The following is a 23,015-nucleotide window of genomic DNA, read 5'->3' as shown; positions in this document are numbered from 1 at the left end:
CACATCGCCCAGAACTCTTTGGTCCTCCAATAGATTTAAAGGAATAGTTCACTTAAATAAAAATTCTGTCATAATTTACTCACCCTCAAGTTGTTTCAAACCTGTATGAATTTCTTTCTTCTGCTGAACACAACCTTTTGAAGAATGTCAGTAATAATGTCAGTAACCTGACATTATTTTTTGTCCTATTGAAGTCAATGGGGTCCATCAACTGTCTGATTACCAGCATTCTTCAAAATATCTTCCATTGTGTTCAGCAAAAGAAATAAATGTATACAGGTTGAAATAACTTGAGGGTGAGTAAATGAAGATAGAATTTTCATTTTTAAGTGAACTATTCCTTTAATTTGCCCACCCTCATATAACCAATTCCCCTATCCCAGAATGATATCCTAGAAATGCCATTGGGTTTACTCCTACAAACAGAAAGCATGCTTTAGCATATATGCAATCTATGCATAGGCAACCAGGCTGCTCTTAACATGTTTTTGCAGCTTTAACCATAACAACAACCAAGTAGTTTTTTTTTTTTTAAAAGAGAAAAAAAGCTTTTCTCATGTAACTATAATAAGGAGCTCGTATTTCGATTTAAAATCGCCACCAATGAAAAATAACGTAATCGTGCGGTGCTGCACAAAGCAGAAAAAAGTCTGTCTGTTTACATCGTCACGCGTCATAAGAGCGTTGCGTTTTCAACACAAATGTCAACAAGGGAAAATAGACTTGCGTTCAAAGCAACTCGACGCAGTGCAACGGAAATCTGTGCGTTCAGTTTCATTTCGTTGCGATCCGATTAGTTGTTATAAACGTAACAACATAAAACTTTTAAAAGGCGACACTCGAAGGATACATTTTTCATGTGGAAAAAACTACCGACAATGCGGTTTGATTAATTTAACTATTTACAAATAGTTTTGCGGTAAACATATGGGACGAACGAAATATTAACGTAACGTTAGGATACTACATATTGCACGGAATGCAACTGCATAGTATAAGTATGCTAGGCAACTGCACAAAAGTGTCTGCACTGCAGACTTTACTGTCATGTTTAAATTACGTCAACTACTAAGCCCAGAAAGCTACAGCTGCTTGATACATAACCACACTCCATATGCATGTCAAGTGCACTTCAGCACAAGTCACTCATCCACACACAAACATTAGAACCACAGGGCTCGTTTTTTTTTTTACCAGGCCAAAGCTGTATTTGGGCGTCAGCTGACATCCCTCCTTAATTTTTCTGGAGAAAAACATCACTTCTCCTGAAAGCCCCAAGAAATGCAGGTGTATATCCAATATTTAGTATCCACGTGGACTCACTGAAGTACAGACACTTTTAGAAGTGAGCTAGAGGCTTTGTGCTGTTTATATCCCACAGGGACCAATAGGATGGCAGGGCAGCAGAAAAAACTCATGTGGCCTCCCCTCTGGCCAGCCCAGATAAGAGGCTGCACAGGGCTTGAGTCATATTTTATAAATAATAGCCAAATAGCTATCTGGAAGATATTATAAATAATATTGCATATTTATGTAGCCTAGAAAAATGGCTTGCTGAGAGCCGGAAAATTAAAATAAAAACAGGGCTTGATTATATATATATATATATATATATATATATATATATATATATATATATATATATATATATATATATATATATATATATTAAGTCAAATAGCTATCAGGAAATGCATTTTTATCCTAGCAAATATCCTCATGAGAGCCAGCAAAACAAAATAAATCAGTAAATGTTAAAGATAAGGTTTTGCTATCTGGATCATCACTATTGGGCAATTAACTATTGTTGTCTTTATCTTCTTCGTGGAGTTTTCACACTTATTATCTTGACTATAATGCATAATCCGCATTTATCAATCATGGTCTTGCTTACTGAAGTCTATAAGTGGTTTAAGAGGGATTATGAAATGATCGTGTCCATTTGCAGACAAACACTCAATACAGTAACAGCCAAGCCAAACACACATTACAACGAAAAGACATTACATACCAGTTCATCACATCCTTTGAAAGGAAAAGATGTCATTATGAAAATAAGACACTGCAACAAGATATTAAATAGACATTGACAATGACTGACAACAGAAACAAGCATGCATTCTTGTTATTATGTGCATAAACATGGTTGAAGTTGCTGAATAGGACACAAATAAATAAAAAGACACACATACACACACGGTCCAATGCTGCTGTGAATAACAGGCTCGTGTGTTCGGGAGAGAACATAAACATCACGTAAGCATATTCATGATCACATGTCTATGACAACACAACTGCAACAACAAAAATCAGCCTAATTGTTAAAGCCACACAATACACACATTTCAATTAAAAACACATGCATGAATTAACATCAGTATTAATATTTATGACAATAAAATAAATCACATTATAAATAATCAAAATTATAATATTTAAATATATTGCATGAATGCATAAAATACTTTCTAGGTTTTTAGTCATTAACTAGTAAAATTGACAATTAATAGATGATTAATCAATTATTTATTTATTTCTATGTATTATTACAGGTTAAGGCTTGTTATCTTACAGTAGTTGTTGTTCATACCTCCCAGTCCTTGAACGTGATATCAGGCACTGGTTTGTCGTGCTCCCCGCTTTCAGCATCCTGGTTCTTTTTAACCACTACAAACCCAGGCTCTCGGGTCACTCCGCCCAGCCCTTCACCGTACACATCAGGGGTCCACTGGACAAAGAACGCATACAGGTGGTCCGACCTACAGGAAACACACACAAAATAGGTATAGGGTTTATTCGGTGTTAAGATTTAACAAGATCTGTCCAGGTCTTTATTCACGTTGGCATCCTAATACTTTAAAATGAGATGTTTTCTAGTTGCCCATTAATAAAATTGTGCGCCAATGTCCATGACTGTTGTGGTGTGTTCACACACCGAACGCGAATAGAGCGTCAAATACGCGTCTATCGCGTCTAGTCAGACGCTTGAACATTCGCTCGAGTTCAAATTTTTCAACTTGCGCGGAAGACATTCGCAGCAAACACGTCGCCCAATTCGCGTCATTCGCAACGCCCGGCGCGAATGATGCGTCTATTCGCGTCTTTGCATTGTATGTAATCCACTCGCGCAAATAATTAAATTCGCGTTCGGTGTGAACACACCATTAGATGTGCTTTTTACTAAATGAAAAATTAAAGGAAGCCTATGGAGCTGAAATTCAGATATGGTAATAGGCTTTTAGTTTCCGACCCATGCTGCGAGCGTTAGACCAATCACAACAGACTGGGCCGTCTGACCAATCAGAGCAGAGTAGTCTAGCGGTAAGGAGGGGTTTAGAGAGACTGAATCTCGAACTAACCGTTTTCAGACTCTTTGAGAAGTAAGGTGATGTGCAATGTATATTATGAGAAAATTAAAGTGTTTTTTTTTATATTGGATGCATGTAAAGTAAACCTAGGAGACCTCCAAAACTAAATTAAAAACCATTTAAAATAGCCCAATAGGAGCACTTTAAACTCTCTACAGGATAGGATATTACTTTTTCTATTGTTTCTTATTTTAGAAAGTGTAGGAGCCTTGTGTAAAGCGCCATACATTATAATACAAATGTTTTGTTTAAACAACTTCAGGTCTATACTGACATCTAAATCAACCACAATGCATGGCTGTAGTCTGATATACCACTTTCCTAGATTGCTCTGTTCAATTTATAATGGTATATTTCAACAGCAACTTATAGGTGATTACGCCATGTTGACAGTGATGAAACCCTGTCCTGTAGTCCTGCTAGCAAATGGCACTGATGCTGAGAGATCATTTACATAGAACTGCAACCATGAACACACACATACAGACATGCACAAACTCAGACACACATATATAAGCCTACACACGATGACCTGGTCATGGAGAGATTTGGATGAGATCCATCCAGGCGACTCATGGGGTCATGTGGCAAAGCTTACAGCCTATGAGAAGTACGCATGCAAGTATGTGTTTTTCCAGCTAACATGGCTAACGTTCACTTTGCAGTTCAGAAATGATAAAATGGACCATTGTCATATCTCAAATGGATCATAAGACTGGCAACCAAACTGGGTCAGACAACAGTAGAGCAGTTATTTGTGCTGTCCCTTCCATAGCCACATCTCTGATACTTAATGAGACATCTTATCCATGGATGCCACCCTGGCACGAACGCAGACTCAGTTTGTGTGAGTTTAATAGGTCAAGATGGAGGTCGTAAACCATGTGTGATTTATAGAACTCTCAAATACAAAGTTAAATCATAAAGACCAAGCATGCAAAACTTAAGTTACATAAACACCACAGGTCAAATGAGCAGAAATGTCAGAAGAATAAACAAAGTCAAACAGACACAGGGTGAAATTACGCTTTTTCACACATCACAGAAAGCAAACGTTATGCAGTACAAAGCAATTTTTCAAACGTCATATTCAATTTTCTTTTATGATCAAAAATATGGCATCACATTAGAGACTCTCATCTGTTCGAGATGATGTAGTTTTAGCTAATTATATTGATTTATTGCTCCAGGAAAAACCTTGATCCATGCATAATTCAGTTTGGAGATGAAAACACACATATGCAGCATGCAAATCTCTCTTAATTCTGTTTGACTGTGGCTGAATGGCTGTATTATACAGAAGTAACAGATTCTGTGATGGATTACACAAGGCTTTGCTTTTGAACATTCAGATTAGTAGGTCAGGTAATTAGCCTCAGTCATTTCTAGTGTCACCAGATAGATCTCATTCCCAGAAATACTAAAGTACTGACATAGGGTAAACTAGAAGATTCATGTAGTTAGATTCTTAATGATAAGCACAAGCTATCCCTCATGTCATGTCATGGTAGACATATTATTCTTTTATTTTTTGTATAAAAGAGCTGCTGTGCAAACACTCCCTGCCCAGGTCACCAAGACCATTTATTGAAACCCTCGCTTATTGTTTTGACATCACATGTATGAAGTTTAGCCATTATTTAAAGAGGTTTCAAGGAGGACTTACAAGTAAAGCAGCAAAAACAATCCATTTAGGAACAAAAAAATTGTGCATGAAAATACACTAATATAATTGGACTTCAAAAGTTTGGGGTTGTTAAGATTGTCAATATTTTTTTAACGAACTCTCTTATGTTCACCAGGGCTGCATTTATTTGATCAAAAACGTATTATTGCGTGACGTATTATTACAATTTAAAACTCAATTCTTCAGTGTCACATGATCCTTCAGAAATCCTTCTAATATGCTGATTTGGTGCTTTTTTAAAACATTTTCATTATTATCAATGTTTGAAAACTGTCACCTTTATTTCTAGCACTTAAAAAAAAAAAAAAAATTTGTTTCAAAACAGCTTTGCAGTAATAGACAGTAATTCATTACTTTATGTATTCATACTTCAATGAGCTTATTTTTTTCTGCCTTAAATAAACACATTGTTTAAATTAATACATTATTAGCAAACTGCATGATTTGCATGTACATTTCTGAAAACCATAACTTGGACACAGTCACCTCTGATAGCAGATCACTCTAAATTATAATGTAGACATGCATTTTCTGTAAAGCTGCTTTAAAACAATATGTATTGTGAAAGGCGCTATACAAATAAATGTAAATTGAATTGAAAATAATAATTCAATGATGCAAAAAGAATTAAATTCTGCAGTAAAGCAGCTCTAAAAAGACAATAGTACAGTCGTGATTCAACTGAAATCAGATCAGTGTTGATTCAGTTCCGTTCAATAACTGTGTAAAGATCATCAAACATGAAATGAATTCAATTCAGTTATAAAACAGTTCTGCAGAAAACAGTGGTGTCATCATCATCCAGCTCAGTTCAGTTCTCATCCAATACTGTAATATTATACTGTAATAATATCCAATACAATAATATTGCTGAATACTAAGTGTCCCCAACTAAGCAAGCCAGAGGTGACAGTGGCAAGGAACCCAAACTCCATTAGGTGACAGAAATGGAGAACAAAACCTTGGGAGAAACCAGGCTCAGTCGGGGACAGGGGCGGAGCTACAGGTTGGCCGAATGATTGTGATTTCGCTTAGTTAGTGATGTAGCTTTATAGTGGACTCTCTCCATGTTTTAAAAAAACATACTACACCTGAGTCTGGAGCAGTAAATCAGTAAACAATTCCATTTTAGCAGAACAGGAAGGTGACATTTAAAGTGGAGTGCGGCCAAACTGGGAATAGCACTGACCTCTCAGAAGGAACAGCGAACCAGTACTCGTGCTTCCTGTCTCTTTGGGCGTACTGCAGCATGGAGGCACTGGCGTGGGAAACAAAGGTCTTCCGCATGGCTCTGCCAACACGCAGGCACAGGAACTTGTGCGACTTGGACTTCTCCTTGCCTTTGGGCAACGGCACAACTGGGACAGGAAACAAACAGCACAACTGCACCTGTTTTTCATATTCATCTCAGCGTGTAAAACTAAAACATGAATCTTGCATCCCATTTTTATTCATCTATATTGTAGCATATTTATGCACGCTGGATGCAACATATGCTAAATAAGCTGTCATGTTGAGTGAGCTGATGTTATTAATGTGCTGGAGAAAAAATAAATAAATGGAGCAAATTAAATCTGTGGATCTCCTGAACCTAACTGAAAATGTATCTTTCAGCATATTTTTTAGGGCCACATCCTCATTAGACTGCAGCAGTGATACAGCAGGATCAAATGGAGGCTGACACTTCAATATATTTGTAAGTTATGTTATGTTATCAAGGATTGGATATCTTTTATACAAGCAATACCCTTGGGGAAAGAGAGCGTGAGCTACAATAAGAAATAAGCTTAAAGTCAACATAAAACATTGCAACCCATTTTACTTGCATTTTTTATGTTCGAAGGTCAAGGTAAAACAAAGAAAAGTAAGAAGGGACCTTTTTTTATCCCTTTCTGAAACACCACTGGCACCCATTTTTGAGGAGTTTTTCTCCATCAATAGCATCTTGATATTTCCCACTACTTTTTTAGAATTATCGCTACTTGCTATTTTTGCTGTAGCTTTTAGAGATGCACTGAAACTCCGATGTCAATTATTTTTTCATGTTATGGTTATATATATATATATATATATATATATACACACACTCACCCTAAAGGATTATTAGGAACACCATACAAATACTGTGTTTCACCCCCTTTCGCCTTCAGAACTGCCTTAATTCTACGTGGCACTGATTCAACAAGGTGCTGAAAGCATTCTTTAGAAATGTTGGCCCATATTGATAGGATAGCATCTTTCAGTTGATGGAGATTTGTGGGATGCACATCCAGGGCACGAAGCTCCCGTTCCACCACATCCCAAAGATGCTCTATTGGGTTGAGATCTGGTGACTGTGGGGGCCATTTTAGTACAGTGAACTCATTGTCATGTTCAAGAAACCAATTTGAAATGATTCGAGCTTTGTGACATGGTGCATTATCCTGCTGGAAGTAGCCATCAGAGGATGGGTACATGGTGGCCATAAAGGGATGGACATGGTCAGAAACAATGCTCAGGTAGGCCGTGGCATTTAAATGATGCCCAATTGGCACTAAGAGGCCTAAAGTGTGCCAAGAAAACATCCCCCACACCATTACACCACCACCACCATCCTGCACAGTGGTAACAAGGCATGATGGATCCATGTTCTCATTCTGTTTACGCCAAATTCTGACTCTACCATCTGAATGTCTCAACAGAAATCGAGACTCATCAGACCAGGCAACATTTTTCCAGTCTTCAACTGTCCAATTTTGGTGAGCTCTTGCAAATTGTAGCCTCTTTTTCCTATTTGTAGTGGAGATGAGTGGTACCCGCTGGGGTCTTCTGCTGTTGTAGCCCATCCGCCTCAAGGTTGTGCGTGTTGTGGCTTCACAAATGCTTTGCTGCATACCTCAGTTGTAACGAGTGGTTATTTCAGTCAAAGTTGCTCTTCTATCAGCTTGAATCAGTCGGCCCATTCTCCTCTGACCTCTAGCATCAACAAGGCATTTTCGCCCACAGGACTGCCGCATACTGGATGTTTTTCCGTTTTCACACCATTCTTTGAAAACCCTAGAAATGGTTGTGCGTGAAAATCCTAGTAACTGAGCAGATTGTGAAATACTCAGACCGGCCCGTCTGGCACCAACAACCATGCCACGCTCAAAATTGCTTAAATCACCTTTCTTTCCCATTCTGACATTCAGTTTGGAGTTCAGGAGATTGTCTTGACCAGGACCACACCCCTAAGCAACTGCCATGTGATTGGTTGATTAGATAATTGCATTAATGAGAAATTGAACAGGTGTTCCTAATAATCCTTTAGGTGAGTGTATATATATATAAAACCATACTTTGCTACATGTTTAATATCTGCCACAAATCAATAAAAACATAAGAATAAATATACTTTGTTTAATATACACATTTCACTATATATAGAATGTATTTTAATGACAGAATATAAAGAATGATTTTTCTGGGTGGGAACATCGTGAACTGCTGAATCAGGTACAAATAAGATCATGTAATGGTGTCAGATTTGATTTCATGTTGACTTTAACACGTGTGCTAATAGTAGGTTACCTTCTGTACTCTGTCCTTCATCTGCTTCAAGCTCAATAGCTGGTGTGAAATCATTGGACATCTTTTGTTCTCCTTCCTTCATATCACTGGTCGATTGCATAGTCTGTGCTTCCACGCTCTTCTGTGACTCATGGGCTTTTGCAAAATCCTCAACAGCCACAGTGTCCGAACAAAGCGACTCAGATGTGGTGCGTGACTTGGCCTCGTCTGCAGGTTGGTCCCTCATTACATTCTCCAGAACGTTCTCAGACAGCACCTCATTGGATAAACCTGTGGCATTCAGACTCTGCTTAATGCCACTATCCCTCCATCCTCTTCCCTCCGTTCCTGTATTTTGTACAGCTTCTTTTACATCCTTTTTGTCAGCCATTGAAGGTTCTTCAGTGGTTGTGGCGGCCTGGTTGATGGTTTGCACAGATTCAGAAGACGCACCAGAGGACTTTATCTGCTGCAGCTCGTCGGAAGATGTTGCAAGGGGATCATCACGGACTGGAGAAAGTTCTGACTCGGTAAAAACGTCTTCAGATAGAGAAGCTTCAGTGCTGCGAGGGGCCGTACTGGTACTGTCGTTGCCCGTCTCGCGGATTCGGTGTGCCGCATCGCCTGTATTGAGACGTGGTGCCCTCTTGAGATGGCTTACCTCAGGTATTGAAGGCTCAAGCTCTAGATCTCTGCATTGACAAAAACAAAAAAAACATGACACATTGCTACATGACTTGCATTTTCCCCGCTAATGTGATCAAAGTGGTTGTTATCATGTTGCTATGCAGTTGCTAGAGTAATCTAGGGGGTTGCTAGGGTGTTGTCTGACCATATAGGAGCAATCATCATGTCTGTAGCAAAAATTATGTGCAGTAAGTGTCGCTTAAGTAACTTACGGTGGCACGAGCTCTCGGACCCTGATGTCGGTGATCTCCCGGCACATGGCTGCGGACTGCACCTCCTCCAGCGGGCACATGATCCCGTACTCCTCACATCCTCGCTCCTGCACCAGATGGTCCGACTTATGAGGGTCAAACATGACGTTGTTCGGAGTTACCAGAAGCACACCACTAACTATACCCTAAAAGATTGAGAACAGAGGAGAGAGATGCCAATGAAAAATCAGTAGACCATACACAACTCTTTTACATGTCCAGACATGATCATCACAGTAAAGATCAGTTCATATTGTTATTGTATAATGATTATTCTGGCCACAAACCATCCACTTAGACAGGAAGAGATCAACAGAAAATGCAACCAATGTTTTAGATTTGGTTTTCATGTACTGTTTAGGGGTAAATCTGAAATCAGTGATACCACAATAATAGGTCAGCATGGAAAATATAGCCTATACGAGTGATTGCTCAGAAAATACTGTAAAAATTTGCGAAAATGTTTGTAGACTTCGTGATCATAATTTCTGTCCGTCCAAAAGTAACAAGTACCATATATTTCACAGACATAATCAAAGTGGAATATTTATTTATTTATTTGGCAATATTATTCATTTTAATACATTTTTAAATTTGCAGTACACAATGCCAAGTACACATGCTAGAGCAAAAACTTTTTTTTTTTATAAATAAAATGTATTTTAATGTATATATGTATATACTTAGTAAGTATATACATATATACATTAAAATACATTTTATTTATAAAAAAAAATAAATGTAAAAAAATAGATTAAAAATATATTTGAAAATCTTACCTAACTTTTGAACAGTAGTGTGTATCTTCAGGAAAAACATAAATAAATACGAATGTATGTATGTGTATGTATATATATTTTTTCTGAACATTACATACACATACATACATTCGTATTTATTTATGTTTTTCCTGAAGATACACACTACTGTTCAAAAGTTAGGTAAGATTTTCAAATATATATTTTTTTTACATTTCTTCTCTTTATCAATGGTGAAAACAGTTGTGCTGCTTAATATTTTTGTGGAAACCCTGACACATTTCTTGTTCAGGATTCTTTGATGAATATGAACAGCGTTTGAAATTTAAATCTTTTGTAACAATGTTAAAGTCTTTACAGTCTCTTTTGATCAATGTAATGCATCCGTGCAAATTTCATTTCAATTGGGTATTAAGTTCTCAAATTTAAAATAAATAATTCTTACTGTCTCTATGTGTATATATTGTGTATATACTGTGTATATATTTCTAATACGTACCTCTAACAAACAAATGTGGCAAATTTGGGTAAATCCAGTGACTAGTAACAATCTGTGCGCCTGACAAAGTGACAAATCTGTACACAGAAATCACTCACCTTGCCATCTGTGATGTATTTGCAGTTCATTTTCAGGAACTTTTCCGTAAGAGCCTCTTCTTCCTCGGAGGTGGATGACACCACTCTGGCTGGTCGAGGGGGCCCGTGACAAGTGCTGTGTCTCCGGTGGACATCATCTGAGTCCTGGTGGGATGAAGATGGTGTGAGAAACAGCTCAATCAATGGTAGCCCTCGCCACATCACACTGAATGTGGCCCAACCTTGAGCTCAAGGTACGTCCTCTAACACCCACACCCACATATAAACACACACACACACACACACACACACACACACACACACACACACACACACACACACACACACACACACACACACACACACACACACACACACACACAGTCATCATAACAAGGAGGCTTGGAAATAACAACCCATTAAGGCATAAGGTAGATCCCTTGAGGGCTCTCTGCTATAAGAAGGCTGACAGGCGGAAACCAAGGAGACTGAGGCAGGTTTCTTAACATGATGCTGGACCGGTTGAGTGACTGTCAGCATCTTTGTGTGTTTGTATCTCATTATAGGACAAGAAAAAGAAAAGCCACTGCTCACTTGGTGCTGGCACAATAATACAGATCTGATGATTATAAAAAGTTACTTTTAGCTTTACAAAATTTCACATGCATTTCAGCAGAATCCTGAGCTGATAATACGGAACACTTGTTTGACTCCTCGCTCAATATATTTCAACTTCTCACACACACTGCAACCTCTTATACTTGACAAACAAACATCACTTGCTCATTCAACACTAATAAAAGAAAACCAGGTTGTTTACTGGAGTTCACAACCAAGCAAGTGATGCACACAGAAACTGAATTTTTATTTAAGAAGTCTACTAACTGCATATATAAAAATAAATTTGGCCCTTAACAGTAAACATAACCAGCAAATAATGCTCAAATGTAAAACTGCAACTGATAGGCCATGATAGCCCAACACATGAATATTACATGTGTACAGACTGTAGACAAGTATATAAATGTATGGCTGCTGTGACTGACTGCACAGTTTAGATGCACTCCACTGTGTATGAATAATCAGCATGAAGAAATGCAAAAGCCAGAACAGAGTAACATGAATATTGCATGAATTCATGTGTTTTCATGTAATGTAACAGTCAATTCTCCAGGCTATTAAAATTACAGGGATATGCATGCGCATTCTTATTCGTGAGATGCATGTTGATACCTGAATACATTTGAAGTTAGAATAAGCGTGTGCATGTGCTTGCTTTATCCATTGATGACTCATGAGGAAATGCAATCATGTACCCCTGAATCTCTGGCACTGGGCAGCAGGACCAGTAAATCCATGACCATATGGAGCCGGAACTACACACAGAGTCACACACTAATCCAACAGAGGTGACACAATCCATTTGGCAACCTCAAAAATGGCAGTCCAGGACATAAATTTGACTCTTAAACCACACGAGGACAGATGAGAGCTTAAAAGTAGCCATGGTGATCTTTCCAAGATATCTTCCTTCTTATGTGTCATCCAGTATCACCAACTAGGGACAAACATAGCTGGGGGGGAATGCAGTTTGTCTGAATACAACAATTACTGGAATCTCTGGCTTCATAGAGGAATAACAGCTGTACCCAAAAGGGAAATTCATCGCCACCCCCTTGTGGACACAAAACTATCTGAGCCTGAGATTAAAGAAATAATCCACCCAAACTCAACATCATGATGTTTGTATTGTAACATGCATGATATATTTTATGGAATATCTTTTAAGAACTTGCTGGTTATTTTTTTTCATAGATTTATAATTGATGGGAATGGAGTTTCAAACACACAAGCATAAAGTATTACGCATAAGTCGTGCATTATACAGTAGAATTTTTAAAGGGGCGGCAAAAAAGAAGTAAAAAAAAAAGTCTAACAACTAAAATGAACAGAAATACATATATGAAAGCGGGGCTTTAAAATGTCTGAAGCATGTAAAGGAGTTTGGCCACTGATTTGGATCTCTTGTCCAATTTAATTTGACACGCTTAGCTACTACAAATTAAAAAGCTGGTTGAAATAAATGGAAAATAATTGAATTGATGTAAAAATGCAAGCTATGCAAAATGATAGTCCATGGCACTTCTATTTCACTTTACATGGTCTATTGCATAAATGTAGACATATAGCATTAGTGTGTAATGATCCAAGCAGTTTCACTTAATAACTTTCTGTTTTTTTAGCTGAGTAAGTCTTCATATTATACTGAATGGCCCTTAATGAAACTCAACTTATTACATGGATTATTGAATTTCCCATCCCCATTCCAAATCATGGAAAAATATGCTTATACACCACAATGAGCTAAAAGATCTTTATACTTCAATCACAATAGAAAGGTACATAAAACAATGCATGCTCAAGGGTCAAAAAGCATATGCAGAGAACAATATAAAAAGCGATTCTTCTTGCTTGAGTAGTTGTGAGAACTGATCAGACCTTGGCAAGCAAAATCATTTATTCATATATTAAAACAATGATAAAAGACGTGTATAAGCCTGTCCTCTGGCTATGCGATCCCCCTGAAAGGTGTGGATGAAGATTGAGGTTGCACTCACTGTGGTGGCCTTCTCGAGATCAGCCTCTGAAGAGGTGAGGGAGAGGGGGCTGATGGGACTGAGGGAGGGAGAGCTTTCTGCACTGGAGATGTATTCCGGGTCAGGGACATACAGCACCTGAAGAGCAAGACACACTCAGAATTTAGATTTATATCATCTCACATGCAAACAGCAATGGCATTTAGCCAAGTAAAATGAATTAAACAAGCAGACAGCTAGCTTGATCTCCAACAAAACCAAATGAGCATGAATTACCATTCAAAACTCAGCAAAGAAGCGGTTTACTGAACAAATAGAATGTATATTCTTCTACAAAAGCCGCAGTTCTTTTTTTCCAGGACATTTCCCCCGTTTTAAATAGTTCCAGACAGTTCTTACCCTGAGGATCACGATATCTCTGCTCATTAAAGGTGCAGTGTGTAACATTTTTGAGTATTTATTAACAGAAATGCAATATGACATCCATAACTATGTGTTCAGTGGTGTATAAAGAACTTACTTAACAAACCGTAATGTTTTTATTACCTTAGAATGAGGCATTTATATCTACATAGGCGCGGGAATCCCCTTCTATGAAGGTCGCCATATTGTGACGACATATTTCTACAGTACCCGAACGCGAACAAACAGCGTTATGCTACGTTCACACCGGACGCGAATAGCGCGTCAGGCGCGAGTGATTTCAATGTTAAGTCAATGCAAAGACGCGTTACGCGCGTTAAAAATTCCTGCGGCGCGAATGAGGCGTAGAGCGCGGCGCGGTAGACGCGAATACGGGCCGTTACATAGTCAACGCGAGCAACGCGAGCAAGCAACGCGAGCGACGCGAGCTACGCGCTCCTTTTCATAGTACACAAGCGTCACCGGCGATGCGTGAAATGCAATACACCGATCGCGCAGCAGGGGGTAGTAGAGTCTAGAGTCGGGTCACGTAATATTCAGATCAAAATGGCAACTGAAGAGGAGTGCATATTGCTGATTTTACATCGGCTGCAACAAAGGATGTATACGAACAAGCTCGCATAACTTTTCCTCTTCGCCCGCCATTGTATTCAAATCTTCTTCTTCTGTAAACATAATAATATACCTTTTTATGTACATTACTTGCAATGTCGCCCCCACCGACAACGCATAGTATTGCGTGCATCGGCGCGTCGCGTATCAAAAACTAGGATGACACATTTGGCTACGCATCGACGCATAATGGCGGCCGAAGCGTAGCGATGTGTAGCCTTGCGCACGCGTATGCGTACCGATGCGTTGACTATGTAAGGGCCCTACGCCTCATTCGCGCGTCAAGTTCGCGCGAATGGCGCGAATTGAGCGTCTGGCGCGTTACGCGCGAATGGTGCATTTTGTGCATTCACGCGTTTGACGCGAATTCGCGTCTGCCGCCCGAGTTGAAAAATTTGAACTTCTGCGTCAATTCGCGCCGCGTTAACCAATCAGGAGCCTAGCTGCTTGCTGCTGTCACGTGGTGAAGTAGGATGCTTCAATAAATTATTTTGTAATTTGACGGTGGTTCTAATGTAGTTCTAATGCACAACAAAGCAAATATTTTATCACATAAAACTTGATTTCAATATAGGCCTATGAGACATATTCATTTTGTATTGAATGCTATTTATTCCATATCTAGAGTAGGCCTATATGAAATATTATTATAATGTAAAGACAACCAACATTCGTGTCTGGACAGTGATGTGTGTGAGAGAGAAAAAAATCACAGGACAGATTAATCACTTTTGGAGGCTGGCTCCATTTATCATCAAAACAAAAATAAATGACAGATTAGGTGGATGAGGGCGAGGGTGATCCTCGCTCCGATGCGGGACAATAGGTCATCAAGCTGGGCGCGGGACAGGCGGAAGTACCGCTGACAGCGGCCGTCATCCAGGCGCAGCTCCTGGAGCGAGCAAATGGTGAAACTCGCCACACTGGGTTCGCCTTTGAAGGGTCTGGTGGACACAAATACGGCGACGATGACCCCTACGCCGCCGTTCTGCTCTCGTATTCAGAATATATGCTATTCAGAGCAAATACAGAGCGGTGACTCTCTCGATGAATGCTCGATCAACATAAAAAAAGATGGCCGCCAACGGGTTTCGATTCAGACGCGCGTCAATTTCGCTTCAAAGTTTTGTTTTTTACGCGCGTCAATTTCGCTCTTGACGCGCGAATGGATTCAAAGTGGTCAAGCGTATAACTAGACGCGGTAGGCGCGAATTTGACGCGCTATTCGCGTCCGGTGTGAACGTAGCATCACGGTACTGATCCACTTGTCCGTGCGGCACTTCAGTCGCGTCGCACTCCACTTTATTCCTATGGGTGACGTCACGCGACTTTAACGCGCCCGCAAAGCTATGGAAAGCCGTTAGGGCCAAAAACACGCGAATTTTAACGCGTATTTCACGCGTATTTCACGCGTAAAATACGTGTATTTTACGCGTGAAATACGCGTTGATTATGTCACGCGTATTTCACGTGTAAAATACACGTAAAATACGCGTGAAATACGCGTGACATAATCAACGCGTATTTCACGTGTAAAATACGCGTATTTCACGTGTATTTTACACGTAAAATACGCGTGAAATACGCGTTAAAAATCAGTATGAACGGGTCCGTGTCATTGGCTGCTGAAGACTTGGGTCTAACCATTTGTGTGAGCTTAGAGGGGTGTACCTTTCATAGACTAGGCTACCACCAGTTTACATTCTATAGATCAGCTTATTCAGGTTTTTTGTATAACCTATATGAATAATATATTTAAATAGCAGTTTTATGACAATTAATTTTTTTTATGACAATTAATTTTATGACAATTTAGATAAAAATAAAATTAACTTGTTTTTCTCCACTCATGCCTTTTTGTAAATAAACACATTAGTGGACATTCTAGCTTTAACATCAAAGCATTAACGTGTGTGGGGAAATCAGTTACAGTGGAGGTAACCAATGCAGGTTTATGATCACTGCAGGTTTAAGATACAGACCACTGTAATCAATATCTGTCTTTGGAAAACAACGTGAGCTTTTGTTGTGCTTACATTTACAGCTATAGCAAGCAGGGGGCGCTTTTTCAAACCTTTTTGTTCTGAAATTGGGCACTCAGACAAACTGTAATTAGGTATACAGGTGATATTATCAATTTAAAGGAATTTAATGACTTAAAGTATTTAAATATGTTATTTAAGGCTTTCAGGATTAGAATGAGAGCTTGTGCTCAGGTCAGGACAGGTATAAGAACTTGATTTGGCTTTCCTGACAGCAGAAGTATTTTACTGCTACCAAAATTAAATATCCTCCTATTTCTTTTTTTCTTTTTCGTCGTTTTCTTGTGTAGCCCAAAGAAAATAGATAGATTGCATTTTTATGAACAAATATTTTTACCAAGATTGCCCCCTTTTGCATATTAGTACATTTACATATTATTATTATTATTATAACAGGGACAATGGACAGTAAAGAACTGTCCCAGAATTAGCTACAGAGCTAAATTTCATCTGCAGTCCCTGGCATTTGGCAGATGCTTTTATCCTAAGTGCCTTACATTGCATTTCAATGTACACATTTACGTTCTTATCAGTTCTTGCTTTCCCTGGGAATCGAACCCTTGCATGAATTTTGCAAGCGCTAACATTCTACTGTTTGAGCTACAGGAAAAGTAGGAATTTATCTGTAAAACAAATCAACCCAACTCAAGATTTCTAATATTAAAAGTTAACATTTGATTGTGGAAAAGTTTACAGCTGTGGTTCTTGATCAATGCAATTGTAATGAATATCTGTTAAAACAACATAACCTTGCTTGCAGGGACCAAATTACAGAAACGTCCTATCTTAAAGGTATTGTTCACTCAATTTAAAATTCTGTCTTCATTAACTCACCCTCATGTTGTTTCAAACATGCATGAGCCTCTTTGAATGTTTGGTTACTAATATTTGAAGATTATTGTTAACCAAACATTGCTGGTCCCCATTGACTTCCATAATATTTTTTTCCATAGTATGGAAGTTCCACACAAGAAAGAAACTTTGGAACAACATAAGGGTGTAAATGGGTGAACTATACCTTTAAGCCCCAAGTTATAATCTGACAAGTTCAGTGTTTTAAATTGGTTCCAAAATGAAATCACAGTGGTTACTTAAGACAAGATATTACTCTGACTGAAGTTGTTTCTGCAATACAGCCTCAGGAAACCATTCCAGGTCATAATTTCAAGTCCTCCCTCAGTGTCATATATTATTAACTAATATTCAGGGCAATTTGTACTTACCTCAGACTTGTCAGCAGCTTAATATCCTTTTATCTTAGCTCCATATCCTTTATATCTTTAAACATACAATGCTTTAATAGTACAATAATACAAATGCAATAAATTAAACTGTGCAATACTCAAATCTATATTTTCTACTGTTTAGTTTCATAAGTAGAGTATATGTACAAGTAATCTTAATTTTTAAGATTTCACATACGCTTTTATTTCTTTTCTTAAATGTGAGCAATGGTGACATGACCAAATTTAAACCTGGGATCAATAAATTATATCTATTATGCAATTTATTTTCCACATTCACAGTGTCATTACATGGACATTTATCAACTTTATCATAGAAGGCTTTAATAAAATAAAGCTAACAGACATAGGCGTCGATTTCGGGGATGCGGTGATTTCGTACCACCAGATTTCGTCATGAGTCATTTTGCACCCACCACTTTTAACTCCCGTCCATATTAATTTGACTTTTGGTTCGATTTTTTGGACCGTTTTCAGTGGTTATGAGGAGCAATATGAGAGAGAAATTTGGCAATCATTGTCTGACCCAGCAAAAAAAAAAACACTATAATACATTTTTTATTGATTTTTCTGTTCGCATTTATGAGGGAAAAAACAACGTGTCAGTTCTCGTTTACGGACGTGAGCGTTCTGAAAGCGGCACTAAAAGACTTCTTTAAAACTTTCACAGAGACCTCAAACAGAACAGCTGCCTTTCTTTACATTTATTTTCGTTTTATATTAATTATATCTTAATTTTAATCAATGTTTCATGAACCAATTGTCTGGATTTATTTAATAAATAAGAAGTAAATATAGCAGAATCACGACATGGAGGCGCCGGCGAGTGAATTGGAGTTCGTCTCATAAATTAACCGAAACTCGGCGTATAATGCACATTCACATTCACAGCGTATTAGACGCATTTATTATCATTACTTTTACCGGTTCTTTGTGGCAAGCTTTATGCGTGCGGTCGTGTGCTTGAGCACAAATTATGAGCTTTTGGCAATTTTTTTTTTATAATTATTGACAAAATTAGAATATAGTAAAAGGATTTTTTTGTGTGTGTGAAAGTTTTGGGTGGGCCTGTTGAAAAGTGGGGCCGTGCCTGAGCTACAGGACATCGTCTTTGAAAACATAACCTGCCCGAAAGAGAGAAAAAAAATTAATACGTCATTGTACCCAGCACTTCTGAAAATGCACTGAAAATGCACTTCCGAATGCGTCTCTGTCCCCAGCACATTTCAAACCAAACTGACGCCCATGATAACAAAGATAGATTTACAGGTGACACTGCAATGACTACCCTTTTAAATTGCTAATTTAACCCTTTACACTTTTTTTTTTTTTTACATCAGCAGGGTTCACTTGGAATGCTCCGAATGCAATGGGCAAACACGGTCCTCAAGGGTCAATGCCCTCTGCCCTGCAGAGTTCAGCTTCATTTCATTTTTTCTAAATGTAATAAATTTTCAGTGAAATCAATTCTGATTTAAAATAGTAATATGTTAACAAACTAACCCACAGTACCTTTTATCATGCAGATGATTTGTATGAATTTATGATCACAAGCTTGGATGTGTTCTGTCAGCTTGAGGAAGGTAAAGTAAGTGGGGAACTGAAAAAAAAAAAAACGAGTTGGCTTTATAGCAGTCTCATTTCAGTAAACTGCTGGTTAGGTATGAAATATGCCACATGGTGTCCGTAAGAGACTTGGTGAAAATATGTTGGAAATTTGAGAGTAACCTGTTTATTTGTCACCCCAACAACTCAGTTATTAACAAGGATTGAATGGTTGTACTTAGTTGTGGGTGTATTAGTGTGTGGTTTTCTATAGAAACAGAAAATGCAGAGTAAATATTCTAACATTAAATATTAGAGACAACACACTGACAACATACATTATTATACTTCATCTCATTAAACAACAAATTAAACCCCATGTAGCCTACTATTTAAATCGATTGCTGGACGTCGTAATGTTATTGTAGCATAAATCTGATTTAGCATTTTATTAGCAACCCCCACCCCACCTGTTCCACCCACTTTTTAAAACAAAGTTACGTCACTGATTTTTATGTTTATATGTTTACTTAAATGTTATATGGTGTTTTACCAAAGTGTCTAATCATTTTTACAGATAAATTGCTTTAATACCAATTACCAAGGTGACCTGTAAAATACTTCTGCTGTCAGGAAAGCCAAATCAAGTTCTTATACCTGTCCTGACCTGAGCACAAGCTCTCATTCTAATCCTGAAAGCCTTAAATAACATATTTAAATACTTTAAGTCATTAAATTCCTTTAAATTGATAATATCACCTGTATACCTAATTACAGTTTGTCTGAGTGCCCAATTTCAGAACAAAAAGGTTTGAAAAAGCGCCCCCTGCTTGCTATAGCTGTAAATGTAAGCACAACAAAAGCTCACGTTGTTTTCCAAAGACAGATATTGATTACAGTGGTCTGTATCTTAAACCTGCAGTGATCATAAACCTGCATTGGTTACCTCCACTGTAACTGATTTCCCCACACACGTTAATGCTTTGATGTTAAAGCTAGAATGTCCACTAATGTGTTTATTTACAAAAAGGCATGAGTGGAGAAAAACAAGTTAATTTTATTTTTATCTAAATTGTCATAAAATTAATTGTCATAAAAAAAATTAATTGTCATAAAACTGCTATTTAAATATATTATTCATATAGGTTATACAAAAAACCTGAATAAGCTGATCTATAGAATGTAAACTGGTGGTAGCCTAGTCTATGAAAGGTACACCCCTCTAAGCTCACACAAATGGTTAGACCCAAGTCTTCAGCAGCCAATGACACGGACCCGTTCATACTGATTTTTAACGCGTATTTCACGCGTATTTTACGTGTAAAATACACGTGAAATACGCGTATTTTACACGTGAAATACGCGTTGATTATGTCACGCGTATTTCACGCGTATTTTACGTGTATTTTACACGTGAAATACGCGTGAAATACGCGTGACATAATCAACGCGTATTTCACGCGTAAAATACACGTATTTTACGCGTGAAATACGCGTGAAATACGCGTTAAAATTCGCGTGTTTTTGGCCCTAACGGCTTTCCATACAAAGCATCCCGGGAAGGCGGCGCTTCATTTGGAAAAATGCTGCGAGTCAAAAAGCTGGCCGATGCCCAGCTTTATGCAAATGAATCCGCCAAACGCGACGCGTCTATCCAAGAAGTAGTCTCTCGAGGGGCCTTTGTTCTAGACTGGCCGCTGGGTCAAAACCACGCCCATAGCGGTAAACTTGAGGAACGCCCATCAACTTACAAATGTGGAGAGGCGTGCGACACCACGCTTCAGTCGTGTCGCAAAAGTGGATCAGTACCGTTACAGAGCGCGTTTCGTCACTACCTTGAAAGAGAAGCGGCAGGAAGCTAGAAGAAGCTAGTCATAAACACCGTGAGTAGTGACTTTTCCCTTGTCAGTGGTGTAAATATGTAGTTGGATTGTTTCATGTAACTTAATTCTTCTCCCTCGCTGTGTTATGGCTTTGGGGATAAATGTGCTGGTTAAGTTCGTGAGACAGCTGATTAGTAGGCTACTCTTGTCATTGACCGTAAAACAGTTACAGGAATCACCAACCCGTCGATCTTGGAAGCATTTTAAGTCGATCGAGTTTCCAAAATCAGAGAAAAAAAAGCCTATTGTGTGTGTAGTAAGTGTGTCTAGGGATGCGGAGGCGCGCGCGCTGTTACAATCACGTCATTTTTGCCGCGCGCACCTTTGGGCTCATGCGGACGCGTCAGGTTTAAACAAGGCTTTACGCTTTAACCAGCTCAGCCACAGTAACAGCTCATATTAGCCAGCTAAACTTTTACTACCCTGTTAGAAAAAATATATAGTTGCATATTTTCATGTGGTTCTTCTCCCTCGCTGTATTATGGGTTTGCTATGTGGGGAGAATGTGCTGGTTACGTTCGTGAGACAATCAGCTGATTACTATCATTATATTATGTAACATTAAGACCCTTGATCCTCACCTGAAACTTTATCCATGATGTGGTTTATAATGGACTGTGGTACAGAAACTTGGTTTACGCTGGCTATTCTCTGCTGTCTCCAGTCGACGATGTTTGTCCCGTTTTAGCCACCGTAGCTTCTTCGAAAGGGCTGAGCCCTTAGTGTAAACTCGCAACCGAACCGCTAGATGTCGCCAAAGATCACACACTGGACCTTTAAAGCTCTCTGCTCACCACAAAACGCGGTTTGACAACAGAACCGGAAAAGAATACAATGCTGAATAAAGTCGTAGTTTTTGTTATTTTTGGACCAAAATGTATTTTCGATGCTTCAAAACATTCTAACTAACCCACTGATGTCACATGGACTACTTTGATGATGTCTTTATTTCCTTTCTGGACAAGGACAGTATACCGTACATACATTTTAAATGGAGTGACAGAAAGCTCTCGAACTAAATCTAAAATATCTTAAACTGTGTTCCGAAGATGAACGAAGATGAGGTCTTACGGGCTTTGGACGACATGAGGGTGAGTCATTAATGACATAATTTTCATTTTTGGGTGAACTAACCCTTTAATGTGAAACTGTGGAGGCACCAAGATGAATTTGCTACTTAAAGGAATAGTTCACCCAAAAATTAAATTCTGTCATAATTTACTCACCCTCAAGTTGTTTCAAACCTGTATGAAATTCTTTCTTCTGCTGAACACAAAAAAATAAATATTTTTTTTTAAGAATGTTGGTAACCAAACAGTTGATGTGCCCCATTGACTTCCATAGTATTTTTTCTCTACTATGGAAGTCAATGGGGCCCATCGACTGTTTGGTTACCAACATTCTTTGGAACAACTTGAGGGTGAGTAAATGATGAGAGAATTTTATTTTTGGGTGAACTATCCCTTTAAGGCATTTGAATTTCGAGGTGACACATTTTTTTTTTACCTTCTCTCACTACACTACTAGGATACTGGGAAAAGCAATTGACTGGAAGAGAGTTCAGCTGGACATAGAGACCATCTGCTCTGAAAATTACTACACCATACAGTACCTTGCCAGGAACCACAGCGCGAGAGAAGAGTTTGTTGAGCTGGACGAGCTCGTTGGGAGTCGTGTCAAACTTCAACGCAATGCTGTTGAGTGTGTCCCGAGACTCCACCTAGGCACACAAAAACAAAAGTTAGATATTTTATTAGCTAAAAAAAGTTCTAAAATGAAGACATCAGCTTCCAAGTAACACGGCTGCTGACTAA

The 23,015-nt window shown here is 38.5% G+C and overlaps 1 protein-coding gene across 3 annotated transcripts in view; it reads right to left on the bottom strand.

Annotated features, from left to right (window-relative positions):
* The window catches only part of oxr1b (oxidation resistance 1b), a 57,142-nt gene that overhangs the window by 4,980 nt on the left and 29,147 nt on the right, over positions 1-23,015 (bottom strand). For 2 of the 3 annotated variants that reach the window (XM_056268330.1, XM_056268331.1), the window contains exons 5-11: positions 22,814-22,921; positions 13,474-13,590; positions 10,877-11,020; positions 9,483-9,667; positions 8,605-9,275; positions 6,245-6,413; positions 2,591-2,759 (exon numbers count right to left, since the gene is read on the bottom strand). In XM_056268330.1, the coding sequence (XP_056124305.1) occupies positions 2,591-2,759; positions 6,245-6,413; positions 8,605-9,275; positions 9,483-9,667; positions 10,877-11,020; positions 13,474-13,590; positions 22,814-22,921 (1,563 nt within the window). Of the gene's footprint in view, positions 1-1,194; positions 1,485-2,590; positions 2,760-6,244; positions 6,414-8,604; positions 9,276-9,482; positions 9,668-10,876; positions 11,021-13,473; positions 13,591-22,813; positions 22,922-23,015 lie in introns of those variants that run through there. The other variant, XM_056268332.1, reaches the window with a different exon arrangement.

Source organism: Rhinichthys klamathensis, unplaced genomic scaffold, assembly GCF_029890125.1.
Source record: "Rhinichthys klamathensis goyatoka isolate OS25496 unplaced genomic scaffold, OSU_Roscu_1.1 h1tg000271l_1, whole genome shotgun sequence".
In the NCBI taxonomy this organism is placed as follows: Eukaryota; Metazoa; Chordata; class Actinopteri; order Cypriniformes; family Leuciscidae; genus Rhinichthys; species Rhinichthys klamathensis.
The sequence above is the reverse complement of the archived record's forward strand: the minus strand, read 5'-3'. Positions and strand labels throughout refer to the sequence as shown.